Here is a 12,800-nt window from a genome sequence, read left to right on the forward strand (position 1 = left end):
AATATTTGAAACAGAGATTCCAGATAGTCTAACGGGAAAAGGCTCGTTTCTCATGAACTCTACAACACTCACAAAAGAAGCAACAGAACCAAGAGGAGGGGCCTGTAAAACTGGAAAAGAGTACACTGGATAGAATTAGGGTTTTTCTTTGTGAGTCAGATACTCCTAGATTTGAATCCAAGCTTGACTGCTGATACCTTACTGGCCCTGAATTAGAGCAAGTTGCTGAGCTCTGAATTTCAGATTCCTTATCTGTCAATGAGGGTGATGATATATACATAGTTCCCAGCACAGTAGTGGGAACTGTGTGTATTCATTGGCACTACAAGTAATCAGTAAATACTATTATTAGAAAAAGAAACCTTTCTCTTTTTTGGTACCAGGTATAGGACTCGGGTCCTTGCACTTGTGAGTCAGGTAGCACCAAAATCCCAGGCCCCGAAGAAGTCATTCTTTACAAGTAAATTTGTAGGCTATATGCTATGAAATTTCTCAGATTTGAGTAATTCACTTAGATGGATAATCATATAGATAGATTATCCTTTAGGAAACTTCAATAGCATATATTTGAATAGCATCTTTTCTTTTCAATAGCATGTATTGCATTGCACTCAATTTCATTGTTGGAGGGTGCTAATAAATTTTACATACCTTCAAATCTTCTTCATTAATTTCCTCACTGATTTCCAAGCTACTCTCTTGAGATAACCGCCTTGAGTATATATCCATTTCTGTTAAGCTGGCCTGTGGGGCCAATGACATTTTTCTTGAAGGTGCTCTTGTCTTCCGGCAAATGTTCTGCCCTTGGTTAGCTGAGTGTGTCATCAGATTCAACACAGACTGTCTCCTACTGCTCTGGAATGTGGGACCCGTGGGGATCACGTTGCTGCGAGGCAGGATCGCATCTCCTGGCTCAGAATCTATAACTAGGGATAACCTTCTCTCCAAAGAGTCATCAGAATGCTCTTCGATGCCACTCATTTGTAATGGAGTCTTTTGGACAATTGAAAATTTTCTTATAGAGTTGATTGAATTGAGAATTGAGTTTTTCCTTTTTTCCCCAAACTCTCCAGTCTGCTTAAAAGATTGTTTTTTTGTTTCATTCCAGGAGACAGAAGCATCTCCTTCTAAGGAGAAACGGCGTAAAGTCTCAGTTAAGATTGAATTCCTTCTTTCTGCACTAAACTGGTCAAAAGAATCATATCCCATGAGTTTTGAACTAAAGTCCGGCCGTAGATTTTGTAGTTCAGAAAATGTCCCATAAAAATAGCTGCTACCTTCATGTAAAATTAATATTTTATCAGCTTTCTTTAAATGTTCCATTTTTGAAGTCACCAAAATCCTAGTTTTGTTAGCCATCAATTTACAGACACAACTTTAAGAATATAAAAGAAACATAAGATATCAATCTCACAAATACTTCATTATAATGTGTTTTACTTTAGCACTTTACAAATGTTTTATTATGTAATATCTCTATCATACCATTCTATTGTTATGCTTAAAATGATTCTAAAAGTAAATACTCTCTAGTAATCCATTTGGTACCTCTTGAATTATTATAGCATGAAACAACTGTAAAGTTGAATGTTAACAGACCTGGAATTAAATTTCTGATTTTCAGTGGATGTATAATTTTGAGCAAATTATTTACTCTCTGGGTTCTAAAGTGTTAGAGCTTTTTTGTTCTTTAAATTGTCAGCTAATTTACTCCTACATTTTGAACTAACCATATCAACACTAAACTAATTTCTAAAAAACATAATTGATAATTTGATGATAAAATCTGACCTTCCTTTAATAAAATTTTCCTCTGGTTTAAAATTAAATCCTAATTGCATTTAGGAGAGATCAGTTTCTTTTACCCATTGAAACATTATACATCATATTTTAAAAAGGCATCATACTCTTCCACACAAATACAACATATAAACAAAATATAAGTGCAGCAAAGTTTATATTGGTAAGAAGTCACATATCATAGTACTATAATTATAAAAATAGCATTTTGGATATTAAATTAGATTAATGCTTCTGTTTCTGACATCCCAGAGTCTGAAGACCCTGCTGGGCACAGCACTTCTAAAAGGCAAATACGTCCAGAAGATGCAGAACCATTCTGCTGGTTCTAAGTGGGGTCTCCAGAACCAAAGATAGCACCTGGCTCTTCTTAAAATCAGAGTGGTTATACCCAGAATGAAACTGAATTGCATGATGTATATATACAACAAAAATACAGCACAGTGATTCCTGTCAGCAAACTAAGCAAAACCAGAATGACCTGGAGAAAAGCAACATGGCTATGAAAATGACGACATGGTTTGTGCTAAATTTAAAGCAACTTTTTTGTTAATGACATTGGATGCAGAATCTAAGATGCTGTACTCCTCAAGGTTTAAACTAATGTAAGGTAAATAAAAGTGGATTTGTTCTCTTATCTTTTTGTTAAATGGCTTTTTCAAACTTCCCCTAACTTCAATTACTCTATGCTTGAAATGCTGGAAATTATCTGGCATTTCTCAGAATATAAGAAAGTCAAGAGTTCTATGCAATACCATTGCAGGGCAACTGAAGGGATTTCAAAGATAACTGCAGTTTTAATATGCGATCTTAATAAAAGGCTATACTGCAGGGGATAAGATAAGCTTTGATAAAAAATGAATGGCTTCCTCATTAGACTGAGACTGAAAGAGAAGTTTAATTCATAAAGCACCTTATAAGAGTAGGCACTTCAATATAGATTGGTGAGGAAGTTAATGAGCAAAAGTAAGAATTGGGAATGATTTGAATGGAGATTATGTTGATAGTACTTGACAACTCATCCAGAGAGGCTGGGATAAAATATCCTTGGGATTTGCAAATGAAAAATCATTCTAGTATCTAGTATTACTTCAGAGTAACTCAAAACTGAAAATATCAAACAAAACAATACCCCACAATTCCACTTCAGGAAAAAAAAAAAGTTTCCTGGACAGGGAGCTTTTCTTGGATGGTTGTTTTTATGTTATAAAATATAGGATTAAAAATATTTCAGGATATTACAAAGCAAAGTCAGCAGGGCTCTAGAATACTTCAAATCTCAAAAATATGCTAAAAAACAAAATAAGACAATAAATAAAGTTCTAGGAGGAGTAATTCTAGAAGTAATATGATCATTTTATATAATACATACATATGTCATTGTTGTTTAAAATATTCGTTTCTAGAAGAGAACAATGACTATATTCCTAATAAATTATCATCTGTAAAATCATTTTAAAACTTTGAAATTAAGTCATATAATTGTTGCTCTTAGGAACTTCATATATTGAGCTTTAAGCTCATTTCTAAAGAAGTGGAAATCCAGAGCTTTGGGCAGTTTACCATCTAAGAAGAAGATAACATAAAATACTCAGATACAAAAAAGTATGTAAAAGTTCAGGTATAATAAGTCATTAAAATAATAGAAGATAGGTCACAAGGCAGTACTACTGTAGAAACTAAATATGTAGGACTGTTTTAATAGTATAGCAATGGAAGCAACTGGTTTAAGCATGCAATGATCAGAAAAGGTTTTAATGGAAGCAGCCTTCAGTCTTGGGAGGAGGACAGAGCAGCTAGTCAGTGTCATTTTACATCTGTCTATAGTCAGTTGCAACAATATGTCTCAAAAAGTCATATCTCATCTTTATCATGGCATTATAAATAAGTTACACAAAGAACATACCTTTCAAATATTTGTTTCTCTGTTAAAACATCTAGGTATCCAAAAGGAGAATCTAATAGGTACAAATCAGCATCTTTATATACTGCTCTAAAAAGAAATGGCAATTAAATTAGATTTCCTCAATATTCATCATGTTTTATTTATATTTATTTATCTTTTGGTTGTTGTTGTTCCAGGGATCAAACTCAAGAGCTTGCACTTGCAAAGCAGGCAGCAACACAACTGAGCTAAATCCCCAGCTCCAAAAGTAAAATTTTACAAGCAAATATTATAATATTTCCATTGAGCTGATTTAGAACCATAATATAAAATAGTTCCATTTAATGAAAATGAGGTAATTTTATCATAACATTTAACTTTTTCAGATATAATTGTTAATACTCTACCTCTATACCGACTACATAGGATTCTGTGATTACACAACTCTGGAAATTTTTATTTAAAAAAGAAAATTGAATTCAACCAGTGTATAATTAAGAAAAGTAATGAAACTAACCAGAAATAACAAAACTTCAAAGTAAGATCTAAAAGATGGTTTATATTATAAATTATTTTAAAAGACAATGTGCAGGAGAACTAAAAATTCCATCAAAATGCACAGTTTTTCTTTGCCCTGCCCTGGCTTGACTATCCCTCTCCCCCTCCCCTAAAGTTTCAGTATGATTTTTCCTCCCTGAAATTAGAGTTAATTCAACTGTGGTGTTTTGAGTATGGGCATTTGGAGGATGACTAGAATTAGATAGAATCAAGCTGGTTGAGCATCCATGACAGAATACTCATGACTCTAAAACAATAGAGAGCAGAGTTCACATATATGCATGCATGTGTGTGTACATGTACATATATACACACATTTCCTGTTGTTAGATTTCTCTTGTCTCAAGATGGCTGCTACATAAAACAGTAGCATCCTTCCCGTAATGCTCTGTGCCTTAAGATGGCTGACACATGGAATAGTAGCCTCCATGTTAAATATGGCTTCTCCTACCAAGGGACAGCCTTCTTCCTCCCATCATGCCTCTTTCCCCCCCAAAAGAGTAACCTGATACTTGCTACCTCCAAGTAACTAGTGATGTCAGAAGCCCCTCCAGTGATGTCGCAGGCTCCTCCAATCTCTTAATGCTACCTCATTCAACTCCACCCTGGCTCAGATTAACCCCATCCCACTCCTATACAAGAAGCTCCTTGTTCCGCCATGGTGCTTTTTCATTTGTTAGGAGAAAGCCCAGCAGATCCTCCCTATAATAAAGGCTTGTTGTAGTCCTGATCTGGTCCTGGATTTTTGGGGTTTTTTTACCTAACATATCTGGTGCCAAAACCAGGCAGAGGAAGGCAGTCGGTTAGGCAATGATCCCCTGAGAGCAGGGGTCAATTGGCCTTTCAGCCACCTCCTCTGGATCACATCTGCTGAGCCATCACCTCTTCAGGGCTATCTTTGCCTTTAATGATGACACATATCCACACTGGTCACTGATTTCAGGGTGAGTAGGTAATTAGCTTCCCTCTACTGAGGTCCTCTGTCTCAGTCTCATTCTTTCCCTCTGGGGACTTCTCTGAGATCCAAGCTCTTGGTCAAAGAGACCCTATCAGACCACTAGACCCTGGAGCACACCCTGTTGGCCTGACACCTCTTGTTCTCCCTTTCTGAAGACTGGCTCCAGGAGTACCAAAAGAGACGAAGACATTCCTCTTTTTTGCCCTCCTCCTAGGGTGTGAACTCCTCCTCACCACCCTAACATTGTCACCCAACAATCCAAACCCCTCCCTCGATGCCTCTTGGCTGCCTTCTGGCACAACTTTGTCTCCTTGAACTGTTGGGACCTGACTTTAAGTCAAAGTGACTTTTATTACAACCAAATTTGGCCTCAGTATAAATTAGGAAATGAATCTCAGTGGCCGGAAAATAGTACTATTGATTTTAACACATTGTAGGATTTATGAAACTTTTGTCAATGCAATGGCAAATGATCAGAAACCCCCTATACACGAACCTTCTTCTACCTCTGCTTTTGCCACTTTCTCTGTCAAAACTGTACATCCTCTCAGGTACTTATAGCCCAGGCTCCATCATCCACCCCTCCTGACACTAATTTTCCTGATCCTGACATGTTTGATCTAGCCTATCACTCTCCACTCATACTTCCTCTTCCTCACAACCCTGTTGGTTCTTCTGCCTCCTCGGGTGCCTCTTCTCCACCGTTTTGTGTCTCCTCTTCACCTACGCCATCTTGTGACCCTTCTCCTCCTCCTCCTCCATCTTGTACCGCTTCTTCTCCTCCGCCATCTTGTTCCTCTCCTTCACCTCCACCATCTTGTGACCTGCCATCTTGTGTCTCTCTACCCCGCACTTATTCTCACTACCCCACCCTTCCAACACCAGCCCAGCCACACAGATGTCTCTCTGAGAGGTTGCTGGGACCAAGGGCATTGTCAGAGTACATGTTTCTTTTTCTTTCTCCAACCTTTCTCAAATTGAAAAAGTTTAGGTTCCCTTTTCTCTGACCCTGATGTCTATATTAAAGAGTTTCACTACCTTACTCAATCCTGTGACATGACTTGGTGGGATATCTACACAATTCTCTCAACTACTCTCTCCCCAGAGGAGCACCAGAGAGTCTGGAAGGCAGCCCAGGCAGCAGAAGATGACTTCCGTGCCACAGATCTGACCAAATTAGTAGGCACACAGGCAGTTCCAGGTGTCCAACCTGACTGGACTTATCAGGATAATGACCCAGGCAAAGACATTCAAGATCATATGATTGTTTGTGTCATTGAAGGCCTAAAGAGGATCTCCAAAAAGACAGTTAATTTTGATAAGATAAGGGAAATAACCCAGGGACCTCAGGAAAATCCAGCTCAGTTTCTTTCCCAATTGGCTGATATTCTCCAAAAATATACTAAAATCAATCCTACATCCCAGGCAGGCACAATTGTTATTAATACTCATTTTATTGCATAGTCTGCCCCTGATATCAGAAAGAAACTTAAAAAGGTCAAAGAGGGTCCACAGGTTACACAAACAGAGCTCCTTAATATTGCCTTTATGGTGTTCAATAATGGTGAGAAACAGGCAAAACAGCAGAAGGTGGCTAATTACCAGATGCTGGCAGCAGCCCTGCAGGGTACACCACTGTCCTACAAGAGGACATTCTCTTGTGATGGCCCTTCCCCTGGGGCCTGTTTAAATGTGGACAGACTGGGCACTGGGCTAGAGAATGCCCCAATCCCAAGCCACCACCTGACCCTTGTCCTACCTGCAAGCAAACGGGTCCCTGAAAGGTTGACTGTCCCCTTCGCCAAAAAGATAAAAGGCCATCCCCTTCTCGAGCCCAACCAGCACATACAGAGACATCTCTACCAGAGCTCATTAGCCTGGTGATAGAGGACTGACTGTGCCCAGGGTCATCTACAGCCCCCATGGCCATCTCTTCCAACAAGCCCAGGTTAACTGTTATCATCTCAGGTAGGCCTATCTCATTCTTACTCAACATGGGGGCTACATACTTGGCCTTACCACAATATTCAGGCCCCACTTGTTCCTCCACAATAACTATGCTGGGGCTCCAAGGGATTTCTTCAAGACCACTGACTACCCCTTCTCTGGTTTGTTCTTTGTTAGGTAGCACATTTTCACACAGCTTCTTAGTTATTCCTACCTGTCCTACCCCCATTTTAGGAAGAGATATCCTAACCAGGTTCAAGGCCTCACTCATTCTACACCTGGTCAAATCAGACCCTAACTGCTGCTCCTGGCTGCCCACCTGACGGTCAGTCCCCAACCCAGCCTCATCTCCTTCCATGACCCTTTACATTGACCCCTCAGTGTGGGACTTCTCCATCCCTTCTATTGCTAAGCATCACACTCCCATTCAGATTTCCCTCAAAGATATCACCCAATTCCCAAATGTTCAACACCCCACATAGCCTTGAGACACCTAAAAGGGCTAACTTCTATAATCAATGGCCTACTTGATAAGGGACCTCTTAGGACAACTCACTCCCCCTACAACACACTCATCCTCCCAGTCCTAAAACCAAAAGGTCCTACCAGTTGGTACAAGACCTAAGTAAGGGCCATTAATTCTGCTGTATTTCCTGTACACCTGGTGGTTCCCAATCCCTACATTCTATTGCCTCATATTCCTTATTCCATGCATCATTTCACCATTCTAGACCTCAAAGATGCTTTCTTCACTATCCCTTTACATTGCGACTCACAAGACCTTTTCGTCTTCACATGGACCGACCCTGATTCAGGACACTCTCAACAACTTACTTGGACAGTCCTCCCACAGGGTTTTCGGGATAGCCCACACTTCTTTGGACAGGCCCTAGCTGCTGACCTCTCAAAATTAAATCTATCTCCCTCTAAGCTCCTTCAATGATGATGATTTGTTTTTATGCAGTCCCACCCACGAATTCTCCCAACAACACACAGCTTTATTACTTAACTTTTTATGCAAAAATTGTTACTGAGTCTTAAAGGATAAAGCCCAACTCTCTCAACCTACAGAACAATACCTCCATGGGATAAAGATTTCATATCAACAACGAGAATCACGATAAACAACTCATTTGATATCTTCCAGTCTCCTCCTCTAAAGCTGAGATTCTGTCCCTCCTGGGGCTTGCAGGCTTTCTTCATTTGTAGATAGCCAATTTCAGTCTACATGGCAAACCCTCTATGAAGCTTCTAAACGGGACCCATATGAGCCTGTAGATAACTAGACCATCAAAGGACCATTCCTCAAACTTCAGGCTTCCATTCTCTCTGCCCCGGCTTTACCTCTCACAGACCTCCAAAAATCATTCACTCTGTGAATGGTCAGGACTAGCACTGGGAGTACTGGGACAAAACATTGGATTACGTTTGCCCCAGTTGCTTACCTATCTAGACAACTCGACCACCCAGTCCAGGGCTGACCCACGTGTTTACGCGCCTTGGAAGCAACATCCTTCTCACCCAAGAAAGCTCTAAACTAACTTTTGGTCAACTAGCAACAGTAAAGTCGCTTACAAGACTGACTCACTCATCATAGTCTCTCACATCTGTCTCCTTCTCAGTTATGACTCTCCAATGCTTCTTTCATAGAAAATCCACCTTTCTCTCTGCAGTCCCGCCCTTCTCTTAACCCAGCCTCACTCCTTCCCAAGACCACTGAGATGCCCTCCCACTCACACACAGAAACAATCAAAAACTTCCTTCCTAATGTATCTTCAGAGGCCATTCCAGACCAAGAATTTACATGGTTTATTGATGGAAGCTTGATTCGCACACAGGTACCGGGCCAAAAGAGGGCTGGATATGCCGTAGCCTCTTTAACACCGACAATTGAAGCCAGTCTGCTTCCACTCAACACTACCTCACGGCAAGCAGGATTAATTACTCTCCCTGGGGTCCTCCCTTTAGCCCACAACAAGTGGGGTAACATTTATACTGACTCTAAATACACATATTACGCCCTACACTCTCAAAATTCCATATGGAAAGAAGAAGCTTTATGACTACAAAAGGGACCCCTATCGTTACTGGACATCTAATACGGGCTCTCCTCCAAGCAGCCGCTCTCCCAACACAGGTAGGAGTAATTTACTGTAAAGGACATCAATCCTCTTCTTCTCCCATAGCTCAGGGAAACCACAGGGCCAGTGTGGCACAAATACTTTACTCTCCAAAGTCAAAATCAAATGCTGCTCATTCCACCTCTAAAACCCAATTACACCCCTCAGGAAAGGGCCAAATATATAGACAAAGGTGCTACATTGAGGGATGATTGGCTCCTATATCAGGGATGCCATGTCATACCCGATAACCAGATAAAATCTCTTCTCACTGACATACATAGTTCACTCCACACAGGGACCCAATTACACCTTCTCAGGCCTTTCCTATATCACCCGTCCTAGCAGCACACACACAGACAATAACATAGGCCTGTCCTATCTGCTCAGTCACGAGTCCCCAGGGTGGTCTTCAGACACGCTCAGAAACTCATCAGTCCTGGGGAAGACTGGCAGGTTGATTCTACACATATGCCCCCTATAGAAAAGGTCAGATACCTCCTAACCTTGGTAGATTTGTTTACAGGATGGATAGAGGCATTTCCATGCACATTGGAAGGAGCTGGCACAGCAGTTCATGTAGCCTTAGCAGAAATCATTCCGTGCTTTGGTCTCTCTTGTTCCATTCAGTCTGACAGTGGCCCTGCCTTTGTCTCTCAGATTACCCAACAGGTCACAGAGGCACTCAACATACACTGGAGACTTCACATCCCTTATCGGCCTCAATTGTCAGGCAAGGTTGAACAGGCTAACGGACTAAATAAGACTCAACTAACCAAACTCACACTAGAACTAGAACAAGATTGCATTACCCTCCTTCCTTTAGCTCTCATTCAGTTGCTCTCAACTCCCTGAAAACTATTAAATTTATTCCCCTTTGAGCTGATGTACAGGCAACCCCTCCTGTTCTCCACCTTACCCAATCCCTCACCACCTCTCGCTATGTCCCAACACTTAATTATGCTCGTCGCCTCCTTCAGACTCTGACAGATCAAACTCTCCCCTCCCCTGACTCACCAGGTACCCCATTATCTCCTTCTCTCCCCCCAGGTGACCCAGTGTATCTTAAGACCCTTTCTCCAAAACCTTTCCAACCATGCTGGCAGGGACATTTTACCGTTCCCTTACTACTCCTACAGTGGTAAAGCTTAAAGAGAAGGTACCCTGATTTTACCTCTCAAGAATAAAAAGAGCTTCTCCAGCTCTCCAGACAGACCATTTTAAGCAACCTAAAACTTCCAGGTACTTTGCTGTTCTCACAGGACCTATGAAGCTCAAATGGTTCCATACCCTCCCACAGATTCCAGGGGGAGATATCTCCCAAGGGGCTGCCTCTAGGCTGCTACTGGAACAATGTCCGAGAGGCCCCTCCACCCACTGGCTTTAGGTCCACACTTCCTTTCCTCCTTCTCTTCATCATTTCTAACTCTACCAGTACAAAGACTCATATGTCGACTCTCCTATCAGCCTGGTAACTGTCCATTCTGTGCTTGCAACATCATTTTCTGGGATAAAAACACGTGTGAACTTAAAGGTAGAGCTCTCTTCTTACCTCAGTGCTGCCCATCCCACTGAGCCGCTCCACTCCCAAATAACTGGTATACGAGAAACCTACCACACAGACCCCGACACAATGGTTGTGATCTGGCTCTTTTTTTTCTGGCAATGGAGTCACCCTGACCTTCAATCCCTTCTCTTAGTACATCTCTTCTGTTCATCCTGCACTTCTAGCCTCAGTCCTCAGCCCTTAGGAAATATGGATACACAGTCTCCTACAGAGACAGTTCCAGGCCTTCCTCTAATGCGTCCTTGAAGACATCACTTGGTTCCCCCCACAGGAGGACACCCCCGAAGCAACCCTGTGGTGGGTAGAGGACCTCCAGTTTCAGGGAACGTGGACTGAGTTTTCATGTTTTGAGATACAACTCTTTTCTTTCCTTCTTGTTTGCTGCCTAATCTTACCCCTTCCTCTGCCTGGAGACATTCCTCTCAGTTAAAGGCCTCATGGGATATTGTGATGCCTGGAGCAAAGGGGCACCCACTGATATCCCGAGCTTCCTCTTAGTATTTCTTTCCGGGTTCCTCTTTGGAATTGAACTCACTGCCACAGCCCCTTTGAACTGGAGAGCTTTAGATAAGTGCCTTTTAGTGGCAACATACTATTTCATCATTACCCTCCTTAGCATTCTAGGTTGCTGGCATTAACTTGCCATCCAACATTTCCAGCCTTCTACAGGGCCTTGTCTTTTGTCTGGACAATTAGGCTTTTTTTCTGTTTCACCCCAAGACTGATCTTAAACATAAAAATGTCTCCTTGCTCTTCTATTCCTTCTCCCAGCAGGACTTATCACTGTCCCATCATGTGCTCTGGGATCCACACCAAAATTCCCCCTAAGACCCCTACTCTTATCTTCCTCCTCCTATAGTCCATTTCCATGTCTCCAGCCCTTTCTATTAGCCCAAAGCACATACATGGTACCCTCCAATCAACTCACTCCCTACTGCCAAATCATCTATACAACATGATACAATTAACCCACTCCCTACAAAATCTACCCAACCTGTCTTTAGCTAGTGACTGTTGGCTTTGCATATTCCTATCCACTGCTTCTTATACAGCTATCTCAGCGTCTCCCAAAATATGGGCTACAACCAGTCTCACTCACTTACCATCCCCAATATAATGGGGAGGCCCATTACAGCTACTTAATAAAAACTCCCTCACCAGTTTCACATCACTGATATGACAAAATGAACACAGCAGGTTGTGCAGCCCGGCTCCTTCAATCTTACATTGCTAACCTTTCTCTATATGAGTAAGGAGAAACCTCTATTCAGACCTATAGCCTCAAACATTATCTTGAGGTTTCAAGCCCCACTTTGCCTTCAGCATAACTTGTCCATGGGTTCCATGCTGGAACATCTTTCCACTCAAAGGTGCAATTACACATTACAATCACAGACTTCACTGGGTCATGCTGATTATAAAGTTACCCAAGGTGCTCCCTTTACTCAGCCTGCCTGCTCCATTGCTTCTCCAAAACTTATAATACAGGGCCTTTTCAATGAAAATCCTGGGTTTTGTAATGGTTGTCATATGCCATGCATGACTATACATCCCTAGACCCCTTGCAATGTAGCCCCCACCTGTTTCAGAATGCCTCCTTAAAACAACATTCAACCACTCTCCAGAATAGCTATTGGTGGATACCAAGAGATTCATCCTTCTACAGGAGAATAAAACCAACAATGCCCAACAGGTCTTGTGCTACAAACCTTTTCAACCATTAATAAGTGCTGCACTGGCAGGAACATTAAGAATATGGGAAAAACAAAATAAAAAACTCACACCTCTTTTTAACATACACAACTAATTCTGTCTACCTAGCCAAGGTGTCTTATTCCTTTGTGGAACTTCAGCTTATCTGTGCCTCCAGGCTAACTGGAGTGGAACCTGCACACTAGTCTACCTTAGCCCAAACATTGATATAGCCCCAAACAATCAGTGACAATAAAGTCACAGAATAGACAC

General features: G+C 41.5%; 1 protein-coding gene across 1 annotated transcript in view; it reads right to left on the minus strand.

Moving 5' to 3' along the window:
- Positions 1-12,800, minus strand: part of Cftr (CF transmembrane conductance regulator) — a 177,009-nt gene that overhangs the window by 76,733 nt on the left and 87,476 nt on the right. The window contains exons 13-14 of the mRNA XM_010621897.1: positions 3,707-3,793; positions 652-1,375 (exon numbers count right to left, since the gene is read on the minus strand). Coding sequence (XP_010620199.1) covers positions 652-1,375; positions 3,707-3,793 — 811 coding nt within the window. The remainder of the gene's footprint in view (positions 1-651; positions 1,376-3,706; positions 3,794-12,800) is intronic.

This window comes from Fukomys damarensis, unplaced genomic scaffold (assembly GCF_012274545.1).
Source record: "Fukomys damarensis isolate Sample0158 unplaced genomic scaffold, DMR_v1.0_HiC HiC_scaffold_4, whole genome shotgun sequence".
In the NCBI taxonomy this organism is placed as follows: domain Eukaryota; kingdom Metazoa; phylum Chordata; class Mammalia; order Rodentia; family Bathyergidae; genus Fukomys; species Fukomys damarensis.